This window comes from Falco rusticolus, chromosome 3 (assembly GCF_015220075.1).
Source record: "Falco rusticolus isolate bFalRus1 chromosome 3, bFalRus1.pri, whole genome shotgun sequence".
Classification (NCBI taxonomy): Eukaryota; Metazoa; Chordata; class Aves; order Falconiformes; family Falconidae; genus Falco; species Falco rusticolus.
In genome coordinates, this window is record NC_051189.1 from 93,585,595 (window position 1) to 93,609,769 (window position 24,175).

Here is a 24,175-nt window from a genome sequence, read left to right on the forward strand (position 1 = left end):
TAGCCTACTAACCTACCTGCAGTAATCTCTGATTTTAAAGCAAGAATTAAAAAACCACCAAGAAATCAAAATTAGAATATTGGCTAACCTGCTTGATTGTAGAAAATGGAGAAAGAGAAATGTTTACATTAAAGCAATAAGAAAAAAAGTCTTCCTGTGCTCTATGCATTGCTCTATTTCCTGAATTTTGAGAAGGCTGATAAAAGGGAGATTTTACTCACTGAAGACAAAGGTAGAAGGCAAAAAAAATGTTTGTAATATTACTGAATTAGTATGTTGGAAAGAGTGAGACTGTGAGAATATCCTATAATACTTTATGTAATAGGCCATACAATTTTTTTTAATTGAATTTCCTAGGTACTATAATAAAATTCAAACAGGGGTAGGGTTTAATCCACCATTGTTAAATGTTTGGTTTTATTTATTTTTTTCTTACACTATCTGTAACTGAAAAATATAGAAAACTATAAATAAGAAAAATCATCTCAGATTCTGGTGGAAACTCTCAGTATTTCCTCTTTTGTCATACTGTATTACACTCTTTGTACCTTTTTTCACTTCTCTGTTTGACTGTATCAGACCTGGCATATACACTGTGCTCTCATGGAAAGAATCAGATTATATATATTGTTGCTCTCTCTCCAGTTCTTTGGAGGCTCTATCTGTTTTCCAGTGGCTGCCTACCTAAAGTGTGTAATTTGTAACCTGTAATAATCTGAAATCTGTAAGAAATGTAATTAAACATAATTCAGTTAAAAATTAATTTAAATAAAAAAAATAATTACTTATAATCTGAATGGAAACTTTAATGAAAATGCATTGCCCCCTACATTCATTACTCAGTCAATTCAAGGCACAACTCCAGCACCTTGCATTTGTTATTCTTAACATTTCTCTTTTATATTATATATCTGGGAGGCCCTGCACTTACATCTAAAATATTGCAATATACATATTATTTAAAGCACTTACTAGCTTTATCAGAGAAGGGGTTTTTTGTCATTCAAGCCTCTGTTCAAGCAGCATGAAGTCTTACCATGACTACTTCTGGACTGGGAGTTTTGTTAGCTAAGTTCAAATTATCTTCTCCAGAAAACTGTTTCTCAGCACCAAAACCTGAATATATCTTGAACGGAGAGACATGGGGTCGAGTGATAAATTAAGACATGTCTTTTATGGAGGGTTCTTTGATAATGTCAGTCCAGCAGGTAATCCTCTGTTTCTACAAATGGCTCTTCATGAGGAACTACAAGGGACTTAACTGGTAATTGTTCTGGAAATGAAACCTCCCCCGGTTTCCTGCAATTCCTTTTTGATAGTGTTTTCTTCTCACCAGCCCAGCATTCTCCTTTGATGTGCTGGTTCTTCTTTGCCTATGGATTCCTCCTCCGGGGAAAATGCCATGCCCTCACCCGAAGACTCCTTCCAGTTGTCTGTGCAGAAAGGTGTGTTGCTTCTATTATGGCAAGTGTTTCTATGACTTAGTGACTGTTGTTTTCTGAGAGGTATCCAGAAATTTTATATAGAATAAAAAAAAAAATATTACATTTTGAAACAGTGGTTTCAAAGCATATTAACGGAAATAATATAGCTGTGGAGAATTAAGTACTTTGATGGCATTTAATACATGTATTGCTTGCTGCCTCAGTGTGTATCCTTTCTGATCAGCAGCCACCTAGCCAAAACGTGATGCAACTACATGAGTGTTCACAGCAGCACTGAAGTATTGTATTTACCTACCTCTTCCATTTAAACCAATGTATTGTGTGAAGTCCAAATATAGCCTAAATACTGGAATATCAAGCATACTGCATGATATAGCAGAGATCCTGGCCTCCTACTGTTCTGCTATACAAAAAGAATCACAGTAAAGGGACTGCAAAAAGCAGAGCCGGATTTCTCTTAATGTCCAAACCAGGTTTTTTTTGGAGTCACATGGAGTTGCTCACTATTAGTCTTTGATAGAAGTCGTTGTCGTTGCAGTGAAGTTGGAGCACCCAAGGTCAGCTGAACCAGCTGAGGCTACATCTCAGGAAAAGGCCATCTGCCTTGATGGGTGAGTGTAGCTCCTCACAGCTGTTTGTCCTCTGTGTATGGTGACCGCTTACTGTGATCACGGATCAAGAAAGAGGGACTCACAGCTTGGAAGAAGGTGGAAAGGCTCAGCTACTAGGGAAGTACTTTACTCTTTGTTAGACTGGCAGAATAGAAGGGGAACATATCAGCCACAGCAGCTTACTTCTAAATCTATGTATAAAGTCAGCATTTAGCACACTTAAATTTCTTCCTGTATAATCACTGTTTGGGATGTAGATGTTGTTTTCTATTTTCAGATAGGTTTTTAAGCGAATCATCTATTAAAAGTCCCCTGACCTACGCTTTGTTGCCCCCTCCTATGTGTCTCCATGCTCTGTACAGCCTCTGTTCATGCCCTTCACTTGTGCCATGCCAGTAAGGTATAAGCAGCTGACCCCAAAGCCTAATGAAGTCTGATTTCAAAGGCTTTGCAATCAACTTAAGGTCTGTTTGCATTGTGAACTACAAAGTACTGCCCTGGCGTACTTTGGCAGGGGAGGGAGGGGTTATAGATAAAATGTCGTTATAACTTATCCCAGCACATGGCAGTTGAAATCCCTCATGTTTAGCCTCATCGACAGGAACACACTGCACGTCAGGTTTTCCAAGATGGGCTCAGAAACACAGGTTCCTTCACAAAGCTGGCAGTCAGTGTCTTTTCTTCCCTTTTGGGTTCTACATTTCATCCTGCAAATATAAAAAGGGAATTATTAGTGGTCCTCTCAAGCCTCTTTTCCCAGGAAGGAGCAAGACTGCAGTTCTCCCGGAGATCCTGAGTACAGTTGCTGTACCTAGTTTCCCAGTTTCGGTGTGAACCAGAATATATTCCATGTCATACGTAACATGGAGTCTTAAGTACAGACATAGTGCATCTCCGAGTGTGAGCAAACACTGCGACTCTTCATCTTCAGCAAGGATAATGACATATAGCCACAGGCAGTGTAAGGGAGGCAATAGTTTTCCAAGGACCGTCCTGTATGAGAAGGAACATGGAGCTACAGTGGTCCAAGCGGATTACCTAGGCTGGCAGAAGTTTATACTCCCAGGGAGCAAGGGTGCTGACGGATAAACCTCTGACACCTCTTTTCACATGCTCTCTCACATGGTGGCTGGCAGATGGGACTGTGATGCTGCTCTCCCCCTTCCCTCCTGCTGACTTTGTGGTGGTCAGTAAGGAGTGGAGAGCCTGAAGTCCCTATTTTCCTTCAACGTGAACCTGCAAGGGAACACTAAAAATAAGTTCCCTCTTCAGAAAGATTGGAGGCAGAGGACAGTATCTTCATAGTGTTCCACTGAGGTGGAAGAACTAGTCTTTGATTGCCTGACTCCATCTTTCAGATCAGTTCATTATATTTGCCTGATGTGGTCTATCTAGATAATTATCTGAGCCTTCTCTCCTCTTGTGGTGGGGTGATGCTGGCTGGATGCCAGGTGCCCACCGGAGCCGCTCTGTCACTGCCCTCCCCAGCTGCACGGGGGAGAGAAAATGTAACCAAAGGCTCGTGGGTCGGGATAAGGACAGGGAGATCCCTCTGCAGTTACTGTCACGGGCAGAACAGACTCGGCTCAGGGAAATCAGTTTAGTTTATTACCAATCACATCAGAGTAGAGTAATGAGAAATAAAAATAAATACTTAAAAACACCTTCCCCCCACCCCTTGCTTCTTCCTGAACTTAACGTTACCCCCGATTTCTGTCCCCCCTCCCTGCCAGCGGCACAGGGGACGGGGCATGGGGGCTGCGGTCAGTCCATCACAGCTGTCCCTGCTGCTCCTGCCCCTCGGGGGGCTCCTCACCCCCTGCCCCTGCCCCGGCGTGGGGTCCCCACGGGCTGCGGGGGGGGATCTGCTCCCCCGGGGGCTCCCCGGGCTGGGGGCACAGCCTGCCCGGCCGGGGGCTTCACCACGGGCTGCCGGGGAACCTCTGCTCCAGCGCCTGGAGCCCCCCTGCCTCCTCCTGCCCTGGCCTGGGGGGCTGCAGGGCGGTCGCTCTCACAGTCTCACTCCTCTCTCCGGCTGCAGTTGCATAGGATTTTCCCCCCTTAAATATGTTGTCCCAGAGATGCTACCACCATCGCTGATGGGCTCAGCCTTGGCCAGCTGCAGATCTTGGAGCTGGCTGGCATGGGCTTTATTGGACATGGGGGAAGCTTCTGGCAGCTTCTCACAGAACCCATCCCTGTAGTCCCCGCACAAAGAAAGCCTTGCCACGCAAACCCAATAGACCTCTTTAAATGCCTTCTAGATACTGTTACATTTATCTTCATGTCTTGTTGAGTGAACGCAAGAAATATTACCATCTCCACTTCAGAAATGAGGAATTGCCCCCCTGAAACTTGTATGAAGGGAATCACCCAAGGCCACGCTCAGTTCAGCCTGTGATAGAGCTGGACTGAGTTCAGAGCAAGCGTAGCTCTTCTTAGCATAGGAGATTTTCCTTCTGAAAGTATCACCATTGCATAATGGACTGTTTCACTTAACCCTGTTGCAGATTAATTATTTGTGGAACAATTTGTGCGTGTTTCCAAACGAGTGCTTAAAGCCTGGGAAAAAAAAGCAGGCTGCAGGCTGTGGCTGTAGAGGAAGTATGTGGAAGCCTGGAGTAAAGAGGGAATAAAAATGAACATGGAAATCCTCTGGCAGTGTTGTGTTTCAAACAATAAATGTTGTCATTACAATAAATGGGTATATTTACTTAAGAGCACAATAATTTATTAGTGAAATAAACCTGTAGGATAGTGCATTCTCTGCAGCTTCACCCACATGGATTAAGAGTCCTCCAACAGCTGGTTCTAGGAGAAAGATCATAAACAGGTGATCTTAATCCAGTTTCTGTTGCAAGTGGCTGTATGTTAGGGAAAAAAGAGCACAGAGCATGCCTGCACAAGGACACATCTCACCTCCCAAAACTGGTGGCTACCCAGATCGGGCACCAACTGGAACTAAGCTAGATGACTATGTGTCTTGGTCTGTGACAGGGCCGCTAACTCAAGTCCTGGCTGTCCCCAAACCAGAAGTGAACCCTGTGCTGCTGCAGCACTCGTTTTGCAGCTAAGAGCACCATACGAGGTGTTGTACCGGCTTCCAGAGAGGATGCTTGGCCCCGAGTCCCTTAGCACACAGGCTCCCATTTTTGTTGGTGTTTGTATAATGTCTAGCACAACGAAGCATGGTGGGATTTTCCAGGTAACACAAGATAATAAGAAATAAGAGGGCAGTTTGTTTTCATGTGGAACCTACCTTTCCTCTTCCAGACCTCCCCGGTGACACAGAGGGGAGATGGTTTGGGTACCACAGAGGCTGAGCAGCATGTGGGCCTCCAGCCACGCTCCCTCCCTGCTCTGCTGGAGCCACCTGGGCTGGAGCAGTGCCGTGGTGCCTCTGCACGCAGGTCTGGTAGGCTTGTCCGCCGGTTTCCCACATTTCTGAAGCTCGAACTTTACTTCAGACTGTTATTGTCTGCCTTACCAGCTGGCACTTTGCTATGGAGGGAGGGTATTTGACACAAGATTCCCTCTTCTATGCAAAAGGAGGAGGCAGGGGTGTTTAGGTCCCAGGTGCAGCAAGGTCAGAAGCTTCAGTGGCAGAGCTTGAAGACAGTCTGAAGTAAAGTTGGAGCTTTAGAAATGCTGGACGCTGGGTTGTAGCTTTGCACAGTTGGAGTCTCTCAATGGGTTAGCTTTACAGAAGCATTGGGGGCGGAAACGACATCTGTTGCATTCATTCTTTTTTAAAGGCTTCTCAGTGCAAGCATCCCTGTTTTCTGCATAATTGTAGATTTTTGATAGCCTTGACATATACCATTTGGATAATGGGAAAACATCTACCAAACACCTGCATTCTAAAATGTTACTGTTATGTACCAGATAGCAAGAGTGCAGCAGTCACTTTTATTTCCTTAATTCTACATTACATTGGTATATAAACAGATCAGTAGGTTGTTCAGTACAAGGAGTGCTACAGTGACCTAAGATGCTTCCAGCAAGGCTTGAAGTGGCAGAATTCCTTTGGTTTCAAGTGGAGCTTTATTTTAAGAAAGCCTGGAACTTCGCAGAGTATGTTAAATAAAACTCTATTGATCTGTTACAGACAGTGCAGATCATTACTAATGTTTTAAGGAAAACGACCATGAATCTGTGGCGTAACTGGTCATTCCCAGCCAAGAGAAGAGGCCCTGGCGGTGCCGTATTTTTAATGCTGCGTTATTGCATATTATACAGATGTGCGACAGGGGAGCACGTACTTAGGAGCGGCTGCTTCGAGAGGCCCCCGCCGGTTAACCGGCAGCGGGCGCCCCGGCTCCGCGGGTCAGAACAGGGGGTGCAGCCGACAAGCACGGAGCTCCCCTCGGTTATAAACGCTCCCGCAGCCGTTAGAGACACGCCGCCCGTAAGCAGCGAGAGCCGCCCGAGCCCCCCAGCCTGCACCGGGCCGGCCCCGGGAGCGCGCACCGGGATCCCCGCGGCGGCGGCGCGGGAGCGCGCCTCAGCGGCTCCGCAGCGCTTCTGACGTCAGGCGCTCACAGCCAATCCCCGCGCAGGAACCCGAGGGGGGGCTTGTCCCGGGTCCCGCCCACTCTCTCTGCTTTTGGTCCCTCAGCCGGCGCCGTAGTGGGCAGCCCGCCGCCATGGATTACCGGGCGGTGGCCATGCGCCAGGCCGTGCCCGGGCAGTTTGATGATGCCGACTGCTCCGATGGGTAGGAGGCGGCGAGGGGCCGGGTGTGGGCCGCGGGGCGGGGGGTGTGCCGGGCCTGTTGTGGCGCCATGCGGCACCGGCGTGAGGCGAGGCCGGGCGGGCCCGGCGCGGTGAGGTGCCCGGCGCGGCGATGCTGCCCGGGCCGTGAGAACCTGTGAGGCGAGGCCCTGAGCGCTCTCCCAGCTTTCCTCAGCGGCTGGTGGTCGCTGCCGGGGCGGGCGGGGGAGCCCGCAGGCCGGGGCGGGCGAGCAGTGCCACCGCGGTGTCGCCGGGTGGTGGCTGGGCCTGTGAAACCGCGTAGCAGGACCGTGAGTTGCTCAGGCCAGCAAATCGCTGCGATTCGTTTTGGAATTACGTTTTCTGTTGGACTGAAAGCCTGGAGCTTTTTATATTTATTGGGGAGTGACTAAGGTACAGGCTTGTGTTAGGGGTTCAGGCCATTTTCTTTCCAGTTTACGATTCATTTAATTAAATCTCAAATGCTGGCAGAGAATCAGCTTTGGGGCGTGTTGTGGCAGAAAGCCACGACATCCTGCAGGCACTAAGATGTGGGTAAGTCAAAAGGGTGCGTTTTTCCCACAAATTCTTTTTTAGGCCTAACTTTTTTTATGTAAATTGCACTGGTGCCCTGAGTTACCAGCAGGTTGGCTGTCTGTCTCCAGTGGGATTTTGTGTAATGCTTGTCAGGTGGAAATCTGCTGTGGCAGCAAGCAGAACGTTTTGTCTCTGGTGAAGGAGCTGGTTGACCTGATCCGATGTGTTTATCAGATTGGAGTCAGAGGGATCCAAATAAGTGTAACTTCAGAACAAGTTAGAAGGCAGCACTGAGGTGTAGTTTTAATTTAATTTAAATGTAGTCCATCCTTTAAAAGCAATGCCATCCTCATATAGGCTTGCCTAAACACAGGTGAAGTGAGAAACATCTCATGGAGAGCTAACCTTGTGAAAGGATTTGTTGGGATAAATGTATTGAATTTTTTGTGACTGTAGCAATCATCTGTAGTTATATAAACCTCTGTATTTATTTGAAGTGAACTTACACAAGACACAGAAACAGCTATAGAAGGTGAGGTGACTGAGAACTGCCAGTTATGCATGTGCGAAGAAGTTAACACTGAGGAAGGAGATGGTGATGATGACAATGATGATGAAGAGGAAGATGAAGACTGGGATTGGGATGATGAGGTGGGAAGACTCATGAAGCGCCACAGTGCTGCTGGTGGGTGCAATCCACAGGTATGTTGGAATGCTATTTTGTGAGCACCAAGAGTGCCCAGGAGCAAATGGGGCTAACCTGAAGGCTTTGTTCGTTGTTAGTATTATGTTGAGCATAAATGCAAATGGACATTTCTCCTTGAGAGAATCCCCTTCCTTTGAGTCTCTTCCTCTGCCATGCCATATGCATATGTATGTTGTAGCCAGAGCTCTGCTTGTTTTCCTTGTCTCAAATCCTTTCACTGGATTCTCTTTGTCAATGCACTTTTCCTTCTGTTTGTTACCTTCCTCAACTTTTCTTTGCCCACCCCAGTCTCTACTGATGTTGCTTACTTCTTGGTATTTGTCCTCTGTGTTTTGAGCATCATCCCCATCCTTTAAGACTGTACCTGCTTGTCACACCCAGGGTGAAGCAGGTTATGTTTTGGACTTAATAGTGAGGGAGGCAAAAGAAAGCATGGGAGGTGGGTGAGGTGCTAGAAGTGGATTAATTTAGAGTGTATGCTATTGACACACAAGCTCTGGCATTCTGCAGAATGAAAAGCACATGTGATGTGAGAACTGGCATCATTAGAATCATAGAATCATTTAGGTTGGAAGAGACCTTTAAGATCATAGAGTCCCGCAGTGAACCCAGGACTTCCAAGTCCACCACTAAACCGTGTCCCTAAGCACCTCATCGATGTGTTTTTTAAACGCCTCCAGGGACAGTGATTCCACTGCCCCTCTGAACAACCGGTTCCAATGCTTGACCACCCTTTCAGTAAAGAAATTTTTCGTAATATCCAAGCTAAACCTTGCCTGGTATAACTTGAGGCTCATTCCTCTCATCCTGTTGCTTGTTACCTGGGAGAAGAGACCAACAACCACCTGCCTACAGCCTCCTTTCAGGCAGTTGTAGAGAGCAGTAAGGTCCACCCTGAGCCTCCTCCTCTCCAGACTAAACACCCCCAGTCCCCCCAGATGGTTTGTATAAGACTTGTGCTCCAGACCCTTCACCAGCTCCGTTGCCCATCTCTGGACACACTCCAGCATCTCAATGTCTTGTAGTGAGGAGGCCAAAACCGAACACAATATTCAAGGTGCAGCCTCACCAGTGCCAAGTACAGGGGGATGATTGCTTCCCTTGTCCTGCTGGCCACGCTGTTTGGATACAAGCCAGGATGCTGTTGGCCTCCTTGGCCACCTGGGCACACTCCGGCTCATGCCCAGCCGCCTGTCAGCCAGCACCCCCAGGCCCTTTCCCACCAGGCGGCTTTCAGCCACTCTGCCCCCAGCCCGCAGCGCTGCGTGGGGCTGGTGTGACCCACGTGCAGGACCCAGCACTGAGCCTGGTTGTACCTCACACAACTGGCCTCGGCCCATCGGTCCAGCCTGCCCAGATCCCTCTGCAGAGCCTCCTGCCCTCCAGCAGATCAACACTTCCCCCAAGCTTGGTGTTGTCTGCAAACTACTCAGGGTTCACTCAATCCCCTCATCCACATTGTCAGTAAAGATATTAAACAGGACTGGCCCCGACAGTGAGCCCTGGGGAACACTTATCTTCTTACCTTCAACTTGGACACTGGAGGTTCAACACCTGTTTTCTTACTGATACCAATGTAACAGAATGGTTGAGATAAATTAGTGGTGCTGATCATCATCTAGCATGTCCTACTCACAGCACTTGTCCTAATTTATTCTTGCCTTTAGTTAGAGGTTATGCTGTCCAGTGTTGGTGAAATCATATTCAGATACTGTGTTTGGAGAAGTCTAGCTTTAAGAAAAGATAGCATCTTGGAAAGTTTTCTCTGTTCATTACGTTCTCATTTCTCTCCTTGTTTCTGTCTGCTATGTCCCTTCCTTTTACAGATAGAAAAGTGTTAATGTGAGAGACTTGCAGTTCTGTTCCCAGATAGAGAAGAACCTTGAACTCAGACACTTTTTGGAATTTTAACTGATGCCTCACCTGTATTTTCTTTCTTGAATCGAGTAGAATCTGATGTTAATCTGTATCCATTTCCTCACCCTTTCTGGTTTTCTTTTTATGGCTCTAGGCATAGGCGTTTGAGCTGACTTTTCAAATGATACTGTCTTTATTTCAGAGGGCTATTTAGAGAAGGCAACTTATATTAACAAATCCTTTGTTTCAGGCAAATAGACAGACCCCTAGTTGCTATTCAGCAAAAATGTCTACTCCTACAGACAAGGCTTTAAGGAAATTTGAACATAAAATTAATTTAGGTGAGTATAATTGCATTGTGTTCTTTTATGAAAACAGGTACCACTCTGACATTCTCAGACTAATTCTGCTTACTTTAAGCTTAAACTCATTGAAATAAGTGAGTTAACCACTGCCAGACAGATTAAAAAATGTTTTTTGTGTATTTGAAGTTGCCTTTAGTCTCCATTAACCAGCTGTCATACACCTTTCTCTCCTTCTTAAGGGCTATAGGGCTGTTTGATTGTTTTGTTTTCTTTTATTCTTCCTCTTTGACTTCTTCAGACCACACAAATTTAAAGTATTTTTCCTTGCTCCTTTGTAGTAGCAAGCTGTTTGGCTGGAAGGCGGGTGTCAGCTCTGCTGTGATGATGTTGGTCACTCTCAAAGCTGCTACCACAGCTAAATTTCCTAGACAGCTGCAACCCCCTGTAGTATTAGGGTGGTACATTGTGCCACAGTTATCACAGAAACTGTGCCTCAGTGAGGTGAGTGAAGAGGCTGCTGTCCTTGTTGATGTGGTTTGATGTTTACTGTGTGATGGAAATGGCTGCTCAGCTCAGCCTGTTAGGGCTAGAGGTAGCTGTGATGGGGGCCTTTTGACAGAGTAGTAAAAGAGGTGGTGTTTTCCTTTATAACGAAAAGGTTCTAAAATGAAGATTGAATAGTGGCACATATGTAGCCAAATAAGCAGCTGTTATACATTTAGCAATTAGTCAAAGACAATTTAAAATACATTATGGGGAGAGAATCATGGAGGCTGTTGCTTATTGTGGTCAGAAAAATGGCATTCCATTGTGATAAGAGAAGGGCAGACAAATTTAATGGTGAGATGTTGTCCAAAAGGCATTACTTCTGGATGGTGTTACATCTTCAAGAGTGTGAGACTGTCTCGCTCACCTGTGTTATTTCCTGACAGTCCTACTGTGACATGCAGACAGAGCGGAGAGCTGTGTTAACTCTGGTATGTAGCTAAGCTTCTGTGCTTGCTGACGGAGACCTCTGCCTGTGTTGTAACATTGTGTTGTGGCCTATCGACTGGCAGCAGAATTGAAGGGGCAGTTTTGAACTTGGAAAACTTCTTCGGGTTTGTTTTTTTTTCATTTCTTCTTACGTGTTTTTCAGATAAGCTAAATTTTGATGACTCTGTTATAAACAGAGTCACAGAAAAGTCTAGACAGAAGGAAGCAGACATGTGAGTATTGCTCATAGTTCTATTTTCATTTAAATAACTTGAACCCAGAAGAGTTGTTCTTATTTCCTACTGTGATCCTGAGGTTTTGAATAAATTTATTAAGAAAACCAAAATTTGTATATAGTCTGCATGCAGGCTGGCATTTGGTCTTAAACCTTTTGGTTTCCAGATCAGTTGCCTAAATCATTCCAACTGATTCTTCTGTCTTAAACCTTTTGGTTTCCAGATCAGTTGCCTAAATCATTCCAACTGATTCTTCTGTGCTGGTAGCACATCTGATTGTATTGGTGTAGTAAGACAGAAGTGACTGGTATCATTCCACTAAAAAAGACTATGTTGTCTCTGATACTTTTTTTTTTTTTTTCCTCTAAACGGAGGTCCTTAAGCAGTTGGACTAAAAAGGTATTGGAAGCCTTTTGAAGGTTCCTCCCGATGATTTGGTGAGGGAAATGTACTTTTTTTTTTTTAGATTCTTTTAGATTTTTTTAAAGCCTGCAGCTTGTAACCCTAAATTGTTAAGACAGATACCGTTTTCTCCTGAATGAGCATAATTCAGTGAGGACGAGGTGTCTGATATTTAGGATTTTTTGTTTGCTTTTTTTTTTTTTCCCCTTGCCCACGGGAGAAACCTTTATTTTTTTATATGAACTGAAAGCCTTACTTCCCGAGGCTGTCATCTTATCTTTGATACATAGTGTCATGTTTTACTCTGTCAAAGTATTGGCTCCGTATGTGGGATTGTGTAATTTTATCTTCACTTCTGCTAGGTACCGAGTCAAAGACAAGTCAGACAGAGCAACAGTAGAACAGGTAAGTCCTTAGTTCATCAAATTTCTTTAACTGGAACAAATAATGTGGAATTTTGGAATCAGTGGTAAAAGAGATACTGTAGGAACAAAGTTTTGCCTTAGAATTGTTCCCCTTGTTATCCTGAAGAGACCTGTTGTCCCTTCATATTTCTTTCTTTTATGAAGGTTGTACTTGCTTCCACAGATGCTTTCAAGCTCAGTTTTGTGCTTAGCATTGTGATTTGATCATATATGCAATGCAAAATTCCATCTTAAGTTTTTACTAAATTCCAAAGAACAACAACAAAAAAGTTGGGTTTGCTTTTTTCCTATTTTTCTTCTTTAGCAAGACTGAACTATTACTGGCCCAGGGCCACATAGAGCTATCACAGCTGAAACAGAGCAGCTATCTCAAGGGAAACCTTATTTTAACACATTAATACAACTGTGGGTGGGAAATCATTCTCTTGCATCTCTTTTAGTGCTAGCTCAAGGACATATGCTTAGTTTAAAAAAAGAAAGTAATCATGTTGAAAGAAAAAGTGAAGTATTGTTCTAGAAGCATCACCAAATTCTGAGTGGTTGCTGTTTGGATTGTGATTTGATTTTTAAGAATAGTCTGATGCTGTGGGTCTTTTAATATGGTTACTAAGGCTGGACTGTATTCTTAGGTTTTGTCCTCTTCAAAAACAGCAATTTTGCTGACTTTTCTGTATTAAATTTCAGGTGTTGGATCCAAGGACCCGAATGATTTTGTTCAAGATGCTAAGTAGAGGTGTCATATCAGAAATCAATGGCTGCATTAGCACAGGGAAAGAAGTAAGTTTTACTACAAATGACGTAGTAGTCCCTTTCTCAGCAAGTTAGGTGGAAGCTTATGGTGCTCAGAAGATATATCGAAGTACTTGGTTTTAGTATTACTTTTTTTTTTGTGTGTGTTGTGTATGTGTTACTTGATCAGTAGGAAGTTATCTTAAGATAAAAAGCAATTTATGTTAAAGGAGACAAGTTTCCCCAAGTATGTAAGATTTCTCAGAATACTTGTATGTTATATTAAAGTTGTGGATCATGTTAATTGTATGTTACAACTGAAATCTTTGGAAGCAGTATGTGTACGGGCAATATTAAACAGTACCTCAAAAACCCCATACAAACCCAGGTGATTCTTTATGCAAGACACTCCTGCATGCAGATCAGACCAGCTCCACATGTCAGTGGACATGGGATTATCTAAATGGTGTAACAAAATTCAGTTTAGAATACTATTAAATCTTCTTGGCTTTTATAAAACTGACATGTTTGTGTGCTGCTGTTCTCAAGTAATATTGCAGATAATTAAAACCAAACCACAAATTTCCAAGTAAATTAATAAATTAGTTTTAGAATGCCTACTCACCTAGGCTGATCAGGTTTGCTTCTGAGTCCTTGAATGCTGATTAAAGGCATACTTCCACCCTGCATAGAAGTGTCAGTGTGAGATATTTGGGTCATGCTTTAGGGCCTAAACAGTGCACAGGCTCAAATTAACCCTTCACACAAGGGCTTGTTTCAGTCTCGGAAATGTGGATGAGTCAGAGCTTTCTTGTGCATTGGGGGTTTTTGTCCTGTGTGCACTGTCACACCCCTGCCCAGTCTCATGTGCTTCCCATCAGTTGCCTCTGGTAGAAAAAAAGATTGCTCTTGTGTGCAGACTTACTCAGCTGGGTGCCACATAGGGCCTGGGGTGAGATCAGATCTTCTCCAGGTGTCATAAAAAGAAGAAGGGAGAAGGTTATGTTGATTTTAAAGAGTTTTTCTTTAATGTTGTTTCTTCCCTTTTATAATCGGATAGGCTAATGTATATCATGCCAGTACTGCGAATGGAGAGAACAGAGCAATAAAGATTTACAAAACCTCTATTCTGATGTTTAAAGATCGGGATAAATATGTGAGTGGTGAATTCAGGTGAGTTTGGCTTCTGCCTGTTTTACTGGGATAGAGGGCTTGTGTGAAAGGTGGTAAAATCACTGGTGCTAATACTGCATTGATTGGCTCAGAATCCTTGTTGTCTTTTATTTCTTTTAAGATTTCGTCATGGATATTGCAAAGGCAACCCAAGAAAAATGGTGAAGACATGGGCTGAAAAAGAAATGAGGAATTTAATAAGGTGATTCTTCCAGTTTTTATTTCAGCTCGCAAAGGTAACTGAAACGTTTAAGTTTATAGGAGGTACTCTCCTATTGCTAGAGTGTGGCTACCACTACCTTTTAGGGTCTCTGGAGTATTCAGGCAAGTGTCTTAAGCTTCCCTGTGGGAGAGAAAAGAAAGAGGAGGGAGGAATAAAGATACTCTTCTTTCTGTCTTGCTGCTCGTGCTCTAAGCTCTTCAATGTCTGAACTCTGTCTGACATAAGTGAAAAGTAAGGAAAGCTACAAAGAGCTGCTGCTGAGTAACAGCACACTGTGTGATACAGGTTAATCCTAGGATTAACCTGAACTGTGTAAAGATTTTTTTGTCCAACACAGGAATGCTTAGAGAATAGAGCCGGAATGGTTGTGGCTTTTTGTATTCATTTCCTGGCGGTTATTCACAAGTGAGAGTTTCCAGAATAGAGGAGCTCTTAATTGTGTATTACGTTTAAAGCAACAAAGCTTCTATAGCCACCAGTGCACTGCAAATATTAGAGTTTGGTTTTATTTTTTTGTGGCTTTGCTCCTGTGTTACAGGTTGAATACAGCCCAGATACCTTGCCCTGAGCCAATTATGCTAAGAAGTCATGTGCTTGTCATGGGCTTTATTGGTAAAGGTGATAGGTAAGTATCATTAGAAAATAAAATATTTTTTATTAGCTTTCCACAAATTTATTAAAAACAAACCAACCAACCCTCTGAATTTACCTACTCTTACTTTTGGCCTGTAAAATTAACATGTTACTTTTACATGTGCATGTGACCTGTAGAATACCCAGATATTTGCTGGCTACTACTGCAGGCAATCTGCATGATTCTGAAGCCTCAGTTGTGTGCTTAACCAGAGATTAAGGCAGGAAAGGCTTGCTGATCATACATGAAGATAGCTCATCACTTTGTAGTACACAATGTAGCATGGTCCAAATTATCTCTTGTTGGAAACGGAGCTCCAGAATCATTGGCAAGCATATACTAAGCTTTGTTGCCCTTCATGCTGGCTCCATGCACTTAGCTGCTTGTGCTGTCTTGCTTGAAACACTTAATGAGCAGAAGGATCAGGTACAGCAATTAAAGAATTTGCAACTGGTATGAAGAAGGAAAACGTACTCACTTTCTGTTGTTTGTGTTGTAATTTCAAGGCCCGCTCCTCTGCTGAAGAATGCTCAGTTATCAGACTCTAAAGTCAGGGAGTTGTACCTGCAAATCATCCAGTACATGAGAAGAATATACCAAGATGCCAGACTTGTTCACGCAGATCTCAGTGAATTTAATATGCTGTATGTTTTTAAACTTTGTTCTGAATTATGACATCTAAAATGTGTGCATTGACAACCTCTTTGTGAGAGTACTAATATACCTTTAAGGGGAGATGGGGTATTCTTTGTGATTGACTTTTGTGACTTCTTTAATTACTTATGCAGCTTTTAACTCAGATCTGAGCTTTCTCTGTTTAAAAAAAAACAAACAAAAAACCCAAAAAAACAACACCAAAAAAACCAACCAACCACCCAAAGGGAAAAAAAGAACCCCTACAAACCCCCCCCGAACAAAAATCCCTCACTAACAAACAAAAAAACCCCAACTAGAGAAAAATGAGTAAGGTACTTTTTTTTTTTTTTTCTCCCCCACCCATAACACTGCATTTTGTGTCCACAAGAAGACTATTTCTTGTAATAGACATTTAAGTTTAATAATACAGCTTATTTAGAGGAGGGAAGGGATTGACCCAAAAAAAGCCACTCTGGTCCTAATATATGAGTTGCATGCTGGAGAAATATGTTAAGGGGTTTTTTTGTTGGTTTTTTTTTTTGTTTGCTGGTTCTTGAGTTTGAAGCACACTTTGTTACCTGTTTTTTTGCTTGCAGGTACCACGGTGGGGACGTGCACATCATTGATGTGTCTCAAGCTGTGGAGCATGACCACCCACATGCGCTGGAGTTCCTGCGAAAGGATTGTGCCAATGTTAATGGTGAGTGGGCTGCACTTCAAATCTTGTTATGATAGCTGGTTTATTTAGGAAGGTGAACTGTATTCACCTATGTTCTTTCAGGTGTAGCTGACTGTAGGAACTGTCAAACTTCCATTAAAATACTCCCTCTTCTAGGTTCTCATGGCTTCCTCGGGGAGCAGTGTACTGTGCGAAGTTCAGAAGAGCCTGTTCTGCTAGAAATCATCTGGCTGAAATAAGTCACCTGACTGAATCTCAGATTTAAGACAGATCTGAGATCAGTCCCAGTCTGCAGCAGCACCCACCCCAGTCTTAACTTCCCTTGCTTAAAGGGCTGTGCAGACATACTGATGTTTCCTTCTGTGAGTGGAATCCACATCTGGAATTCCTCAGCTGGCAAGAAATTGCTGTGTTACAGAGTTCCCTTTACTTACTTGTCCAGGTCCGCTGAGAGAATTGAGGCACAGAGTAGTTTATTAGAGATGTTATCACTTGTCATATTATTTTCATAAACAGGATACCTTTATGGTACTTTTCTCTTGAAAATTTGGTCTTCACATGTCGGTGTGTGTGTTGTGTAACACACACATCTCCTGGTAGGGTGTGTTCCTCCCTGAGGACAAGAAATCTGTCATTGCAGGCTGCTTGACTGTTTTTGTCCCCCCTTTCTTTTCAGATTCATTTTTTCCTAATTTTAGAGGCTCTTGAAAGTCTGTGGAAAAAGAACTGTATGCGTTTTGTTGCTTTATGTTTGTTGATACCCATTATGCTAGTTTTTCCTTGTTCTTTTTCTGTTCATGGACTTCTAATAACTCCCTTCTGGCTCAGATACTTGCACCCTTGCTCTTTTTTCATGTCTTTTGGTTTGCTCTCCCTAGATACTCTAGTGCCTCAGTGAGTTGCAGTGGTTTTGGTGTGTTTTGTTAGTTTTTTGTCACTGTGACTTTCTTTGTGTAGTCCTCCTACAGAGACTGCTGAGAAACACCTTGCTGTGCGCTCTGCCCTAGCTGTGATCATTGCAAAGACTTGTGGTTCCATGGGCACAGAGAGCTGCCTCCAAACTAAACTGTTTTTGTTCTTTCTGTGATTCATTTCTCATATTGAATGATCTTCAGAGAACTTTAGTAGGAAATGCTTATTAAGCAGCCCTCAGTGTCTTTCACTGCTGCTTTTCAGTACAGAAAAATACAGAAAAAAAGCCTCTAAATTTGGTTATACTTAACTCAAGAAACCAATTTTGAGTGTAGTATTGAGGAAAATTCTGATATGTTAACATGTCTTCCATTTTAGGTGGAGCAAAATTAGGCTGTACTGTGTTTCAGTGGATACTTCTGTTTCTCTCTGGCAAAAGTTTGAGGTCATTTTTTTTTAAATACATTTTTCATCTTAGTCATTGCAAGTGCTACACCTGTCTTTAAATTGTTTACTTCTTAGCCCCTACTACATCAAGGCTGGCTCCTGCTGAAATTGATTTCATTTTTTTTTTTTTTTATATTTACCAAGTTATTCTTCTCCTTTCAGTTGCATCTGTTGCATCTGGAAGATGAACAGGTTTTTTTCAGATGGCCAAGAGTCATCTGATAACTAAACCAAATATGATGCAGTACATGCTGCTGAGGCTTTCCCAAGCCATCAGGGCCATTGGCTTGTGTAACTGTCACTTTAATGTCGCAGCCATATATATTACACATAATTAAAGTTTCTGTCTCTGCCCTTTGTTTTCTGGTAGACTTTTTTCAGAAGCGCAATGTTGCAGTGATGACTGTGAGGGAACTGTTTGAGTTTATTACTGATCCTTCTATCACAAGCGAGAACATTGATGATTATCTGTCTAAGGTAAGACCTCGTGGCCTTGTTGCTTGTGTAGGAAGACTTGAACAACAAAATTGGATTTACTTCAAGCCCCTTCATCTCATTTACTCTATGTCCTGCTATTGAAGGAAGGTGGTACATGACATGTTATGCTAGTGCTTCAAAAACGTATACAGGTCTTTTCCATTTATACCATTATAGGATCACAACACTTTCATTCTGTTTTGTCAACAAGTCTAAACTGTGGAAACTCAAATATCTCTTTCAGCTGCTACTAAAACCAGGATTCTTTGAACTAGTTCTTTTTTTGGCAAGGTGAAGCTCTGCAGAAATATTAACTGTGTTTGTTATAGAGAATGGGGTTAAGAGTGCAGATTTGAGCATGGTGGGCTGAGGGAGGAAGGGTAGCATTACTCCAAGGTGCACAGACTTCCTAGCCAAATACAGCAGCTGGCAGAACACATTGACTCTGGCAGGAGGTAAACTTACTCAGCGCTGCCAGCAGCACCCACGTATTTCATCTCTAGCTGCCAGTTCTCTGCTCCCAGGTTGATGTTTCTTTAAAAAGGGAGTGGTTGGTGGGAAGGTTTTTAGTGCAAGAGAAATGGGATTCACATGTGCTGTGCTCATAGCATAGATTTGATGTTATTCCTGGTCAAGACCACCTGAGTGTGGTCCAAATACCAGTGTAGCATGTGGATTTCCAGACAGTGTGTGCTTTCGGTCATGGTGGAGGTTAAATGAGTCAGAGCTGTGCTATGTGGTTCCCCTTCCTTGTGCTCCTCTAGCTTGCTCAATGTGCATGAGAAGAGCCAAGTTCCAGGACTGAGCACTGCTCACTGTATTCTTCTTGCTCTGTTATGTCCTGTAGTCATGCTGGGCCTGCCACGACTTGGTCTGGGAGGAGCAGCAAGCAGGTTTTCCCTCTGTTGACGAAGCATATCCACAGTTACAAGCACGCTTTGCAGAAACGTCACTTACCGTGAGGTGTCGCTCAAAGCGTTTCCATAGGGAAAGCTTGAGTATTTGAGAGTGACAGTGTGGAGTACAGGGAGAAACACAGATGGGAATGGTTAGTTGGATTAAGTGATGCAATTCTAAAGAGTGATAACTTTGTATTGTTTTATATTTCTTTAGGCAATGGAAATAGCATCAAAAAGAACAGAGGAGGAAAGATCCAGTCAAGATAAAGTGGATGAGGAAGTAAGTGAGGATTTTTGTTCCTGCTATGAAATTACTGTTAGTCTTGCCTCTTCTAAACAATGAAAACCGTTGTCTTTTATTTGGCAAAATGTACAGTTGGTAAGCAAAACGTTGGTTTGTGATTCTGAGATGTCTTGAACTAGTTGAAGTATTAAGGGGTACCATGTGTAAAAGCTGACAGTGATAAAGTGTTAGAAAGCAAATACTTAATTTCCCAAACCAATATGTTTGCTTGTAGCTAGGCCCCTTGATGTATCTTCTAGTTCAGGTTCAGCTAATAAAGAACCTGACCGGAGGGATCTGATTGTGCCAGATGTAGCAAACCAATTACTCCTTTGCTTATAGAAGGGTACTGACCTGTAAGAGAGGTGGTTCAGTAGCATCTAAGTTCAATTTATTTCTCTTAGACTTCTCATGTGACCATGGCTAGTTTATGTCACTTCCTTCATAGAAGAGCAGAGCTGATTAAGGGCAAGCTCTGTGGAGGTGAGGGCCTCTGCTCTTTGCACGGCACTTAATCTAGCAGTTGTGGTCACGACGTGTACTGAATTTGTACTGGGGTTGAGCTGACACCATGAAAAAGAGAAGCAAAAGACTTCAGTCTGATCTGGTAGTGGCTTAAATTTGCTGGAGGACTGTTTCAGAAAGACTGCATGACAAATTTTAAGTGTATTGTTGATACTGCAGTTAGGTTTTACTGTACTATACTGCTGCAGGGACCTTTTTTTGAGGTGGACTGTAGGTTGAAACAGGTATTATTACATGAAGAGATTAAGTTATAACAGTGCATATTGATTGAATCGCTTCCTGAAGGTATTATAAAAGTCAATAAAAATGTATGAGAAAATCCTTAGAATACAAAACCTTAGGACTCAAATAGGTTAAGAGGAAGTTGAAAGTATTGGAGAAATTGGAAAGCGTCCTGGTGGAAGTCCTGCTAAGGAAGGAGCCTTATTAGTCATGATCTATCAATAATGTGGAGGTTGCATGTTAAGTCTGCTGCTGAAAAAAAAAAAAATATGCTGCAGTGCAAATGGTAATGGATGACTGCAGTGTTCATTTTTAGTTCCTCTGACCCATGAAATCCTTCATGATTATTCTCTTAAGGATGCATAATTGGGTAGGAAAAACAATGAAACTACATGTACATTAGTAAGTCTGTGTTTCCTTTCACTCTACAAGGTGTTTAAGAAGGCTTATATACCTCGAACTTTGACTGAAGTTAAAAACTATGAGAGAGATGTAGATATAATGATGAAATTGAAAGAAGAGGATATGGCATTGAATATTCAGCAAGATAATGTGAGTAGACATGCTGAGGCACTGCAAAAGCGGAAGGAAATATGAATTCTTTCTGGAAACTGATAGTAACAAACAAAACCTGAAGCCGTGTTACCAAGACATGGAGTACTGAATATAGCGTAATACTTTAAAATTGTCTGGTTAGTACTAATGCTAACATTGTACATTTTTTCCTGGTTTTTGGGGGTTTTTTTTTGGTTGATTTGTTTGAGTTCCAGTTGGGGTTTTTTGTTTTGTTTGGGGTTTTGGCTTCTTTTTTTTTTTTTTTTTTTAGATAATAATTTTCTGTAGGCATGAAGATTTAAGACTTGTTCTGATAATGTAACTTTTTTTCTCTCTCACTGTGTGTAGATTCTCTATCAGACTGTGACAGGACTGAAGAAAGATTTGTCTGGTGTTCAGAAGGTGAGACGTCTTTTTGAAATTCTTCATTTTAGCCATTTTCAGGAGAATGCTTAAGGAATATAGAAAATGCCTCATATTGCAGCTGACACCATGAAAGAAGCCTCTTGTTTGCAGAGTGACCGTTTATCTCCAGGATGGGTCTGGCATGACAGTGTGTCTGCATTCCACATGAATTGCTTCCCCGCACTCTGGCTGATGCTGGGTTGCTTGAGAATGAAATGATAATCCTTGCTATCGCCATGATCTCTGAAGTTGAAGTGGAGAGGAGGGAAGACGTTTTCCAATTATGGAGAATTAATTGATTTAAATTGTAGCACAACTACAGGTTTTGATATGTTCAGGGTAGCTTTGCTGTAATCATGTAAAGAGCAGCCCTGCAGTACAAGACATAAGATACTATGCCTTGCCATATTTGAAGTACTTGACAGTGAAAGTCTTCCATAAAGTATGCTGGATAAGAAGTTGGGTACTGATCAGTCTGTAGCAATATAACTCAAGGCAGAAGCCCTATGTGGGTTCCCCCTCCTTCCTTTGTAAATGTTATCTAGCAGTGGTGTAGACTTTGTTTTAACATGGAAATATAAATATGGGTGGGAACAGGCTGTGGCATAGTCTCCAGGCTTATTTAAGAATAAGTGAGTTTTCCAATGTAGATATTTGTGTTTGCAATAAAGCCTACATGCAGTGCCCGCAGGGTAGATTTGGATATGATCCAAGTAGGATTAAAAATTGGCTTCCACATATGTTAGCAAATTGCTGTTTAACTTACGGAAACTAGTTTGGGAGTGCCAGTACAGCTGTGCTGTGAGCCCTGACCTAAAATATCAGTCTCATGCATTCTGGTTTCCTTGTTTTTAGTTCTGGATTAACCTACTTTTCATTCTTTTTCTTGAGACTCAGTGGTGGCTGTAGTAAAGGAGATGGCACATAGGGTTTCTTTGCAGCAGATTCTGTTTTGATTTTGTATATATAGTGTATATATATGTGTGTGTGTTGTCATTAGGCTTCTTTGTTTTGGTTTGATACAATTCTGTCTTGATATATCTTGCAGATTCCTGCACTTCTTGAAAAGAAGGCAGATGAGTCAGAAACAGACTCTGATGATGATGGCAGCTCAGAGGACTCGGATTCAGGCTGTAAAGAATCTGTACATCCCAAAGATAAACCTGCTGAAGTTACCATGGACAAAAAGGTCAGCTGGCCAGGAATTGTTTATTTTTCCCACCTCTGCTTATGTGACAGAAAAAAAACCCAAAACTTAGTTCTGAGTGGTTCTTGCTAGTTCTTTTCTTAAGACAAGCTATGGACTTTCCCTGTTGTGGAGGATGAGAGCAGAGAAAATGAATTTCATTATGGATGCTGTATTAATGGTGTATTTATGTAGAGGAGCATGTAACATAGCTCTCTGTAGCCTAGACAAAGCTGAAAGAGACATCTCTGCAGGGAATTCTAAGGCTGTGCAAAGCAGAATTTAGTGAAGCCTGGGTAGCTCTTTGGTGTCTCTGGCTGCTCTTCCAGGCTTTAGTGTTCGGGTTTGTGGTCATGGTCCCTGATTAACTGCCTTATGCCCAGGGAACTGAGACCACCATCTGCAGAACTGGAGATTTGGTGACAATGTTTGAGCCACAGTGTCTCTTACAGTACTTTTAGTACAGACTGGTTAGCTTTGCTGTGGGCAAGAAAAGTAACGCTGTCATGCAAAGGGATTATGGTTTGGGTTTTTTTTATACGGTTTCATTTTTCAAACTGCAGACCAAGTATGCTCTGGTTTGGTGAGGCTTTTCTGCAAAGTATCTCCCATGGGTAAGAGAGGCTTTTGGCAGCCTTTTAGGTGCTGTGCAAAAGAAGGCTGAAACTTGCTAGGCTTAAGAGGTTCAAGATTTGGGGGGTTGCTTGTTAGGTTTTTTTCCTTGAAAAGGTAAGATAATACATTCCTTATCTGTCAAAAAAAAATAATGCAGTGCTATACCAGATACTTTCTACCAATCTAGAACTGCTGCCTTTCAGATATGAAACAGGGAAGTCTTGGTCACTTCTCATCCTTATGGATAGGTTTTCATTTGAACTTATTTTGGTCCATTTGTAAGCTAAGATTTTTGGTAATGTGTTCAGTTGCAGGCTGAACAACTGATGAGCAGCAATTACTTGCATTCCCCACCCCATTATGCTGATTTTGCATTTTCCAGTTGCGTGTAGGCTCTCCGATGTCTGGCACAAATTGCAGTGTACTGCAGTAGCGTAGCACCTTTCCTTGCAAATCCTGATGATGATCAGCTTGTTCGGAGTTACCAGCAGTTACTGGATCCCTACTTTTGCATGACACATAGAAACACATACTGTAGTAGCCCTGTGGGTAGCAGAAAACTTGGATCAGGCATCCTGTTGTAATCTTAGGTGTAAATAGCATGAGTTAAGAGTGCCTTTTATTCTCTTTCTTCAAAGGTTGCATGAATCTCGGGTTTTAACTGGTTTGAATTTTGCCTTGTCACTAGCGGTGTGCAGCTGCTAGCTTCACCCCAACCCTATACTTTGCTTCTCTTTTATTTCTTCCTCTTGATAACATCAATTTATATGGTGTGTTTAGTAACTTGTTAATGTAATGATTGATTTACCTGCTCAAAATCTCCCGTTCCTACCGGCTTTAAATGAGTGGTGTTTGGTCCTTATAGGAAAGGAAAAAGATGGTTAAAGAAGCCCAAAGAGAGAAGAGAAAAACCAAAATCCCAAAGCATGTGAAGAAGCGGAAAGAAAAGACTGCAAAAATGAAGAAAGGCAAATAAAATCAGCTTTGGCTTGGGGAAAGGGGATGGTTTGTTGTGGGTTATTTAGTCACTATCTTTCTAAAATTAAAATTCCTTTATTTATATACATACAGTATTAACTGTGAGGGTGGATTTTTTAATAACATGGTGTAATTGTTTGAACAGATTATATGTTATGGGTTTCTCAATAGGAAAGAATGAGTTTAACACTTGTACATGTTAAAATAATTTACCTGTGCAGATTTAACTTATTGTTAAACTCGCATTGATTTGTTCCTGGGGCCTTATGCCCCTGCCTCACACTGCATGCAAGCTAGTTCAGTTTGTTCCAGAGCAGTGATTTGATTCAAACAGATGCTTGGAGGAGAGGCAACGGCGATTCAGAGACCTTATGCCTTCTTCACA

The 24,175-nt window shown here is 42.5% G+C and overlaps 1 protein-coding gene across 1 annotated transcript; it reads left to right on the forward strand.

The window, feature by feature from the left end:
- Positions 1 to 6,639: 6,639 nt before the first annotated feature.
- Positions 6,640 to 23,885, forward strand: RIOK1 (RIO kinase 1). Its single transcript, XM_037380945.1, has 17 exons — positions 6,640 to 6,773; positions 7,804 to 8,008; positions 10,120 to 10,210; positions 11,313 to 11,382; positions 12,150 to 12,192; positions 12,897 to 12,989; positions 14,002 to 14,114; positions 14,236 to 14,316; positions 14,876 to 14,962; positions 15,478 to 15,615; positions 16,204 to 16,307; positions 18,016 to 18,122; positions 19,236 to 19,301; positions 20,484 to 20,603; positions 20,955 to 21,008; positions 22,060 to 22,200; positions 23,678 to 23,885. The coding sequence occupies exons 1-17, from the start codon at positions 6,703 to 6,705 to the stop codon at positions 23,786 to 23,788; spliced, it is 1,695 nt and encodes a 564-aa protein (XP_037236842.1). The 5' UTR covers positions 6,640 to 6,702; the 3' UTR covers positions 23,789 to 23,885.
- Positions 23,886 to 24,175: the final 290 nt, after the last annotated feature.

Excerpts from the sequence above, each read along its gene's own strand:
- RIOK1 (XM_037380945.1), top strand. The coding sequence starts at position 6,703 with ATGGATTACCGGGCGGTGGCCATGCGCCAGGCCGTGCCCGGGCAGTTT. Across the intron at positions 11,383-12,149 it reads AGACAGAAGGAAGCAGACAT|GTACCGAGTCAAAGACAAGT; the intron begins GTGAGTATTGCT and ends CACTTCTGCTAG. Across the intron at positions 21,009-22,059 it reads ATTTGTCTGGTGTTCAGAAG|ATTCCTGCACTTCTTGAAAA; the intron begins GTGAGACGTCTT and ends TATATCTTGCAG.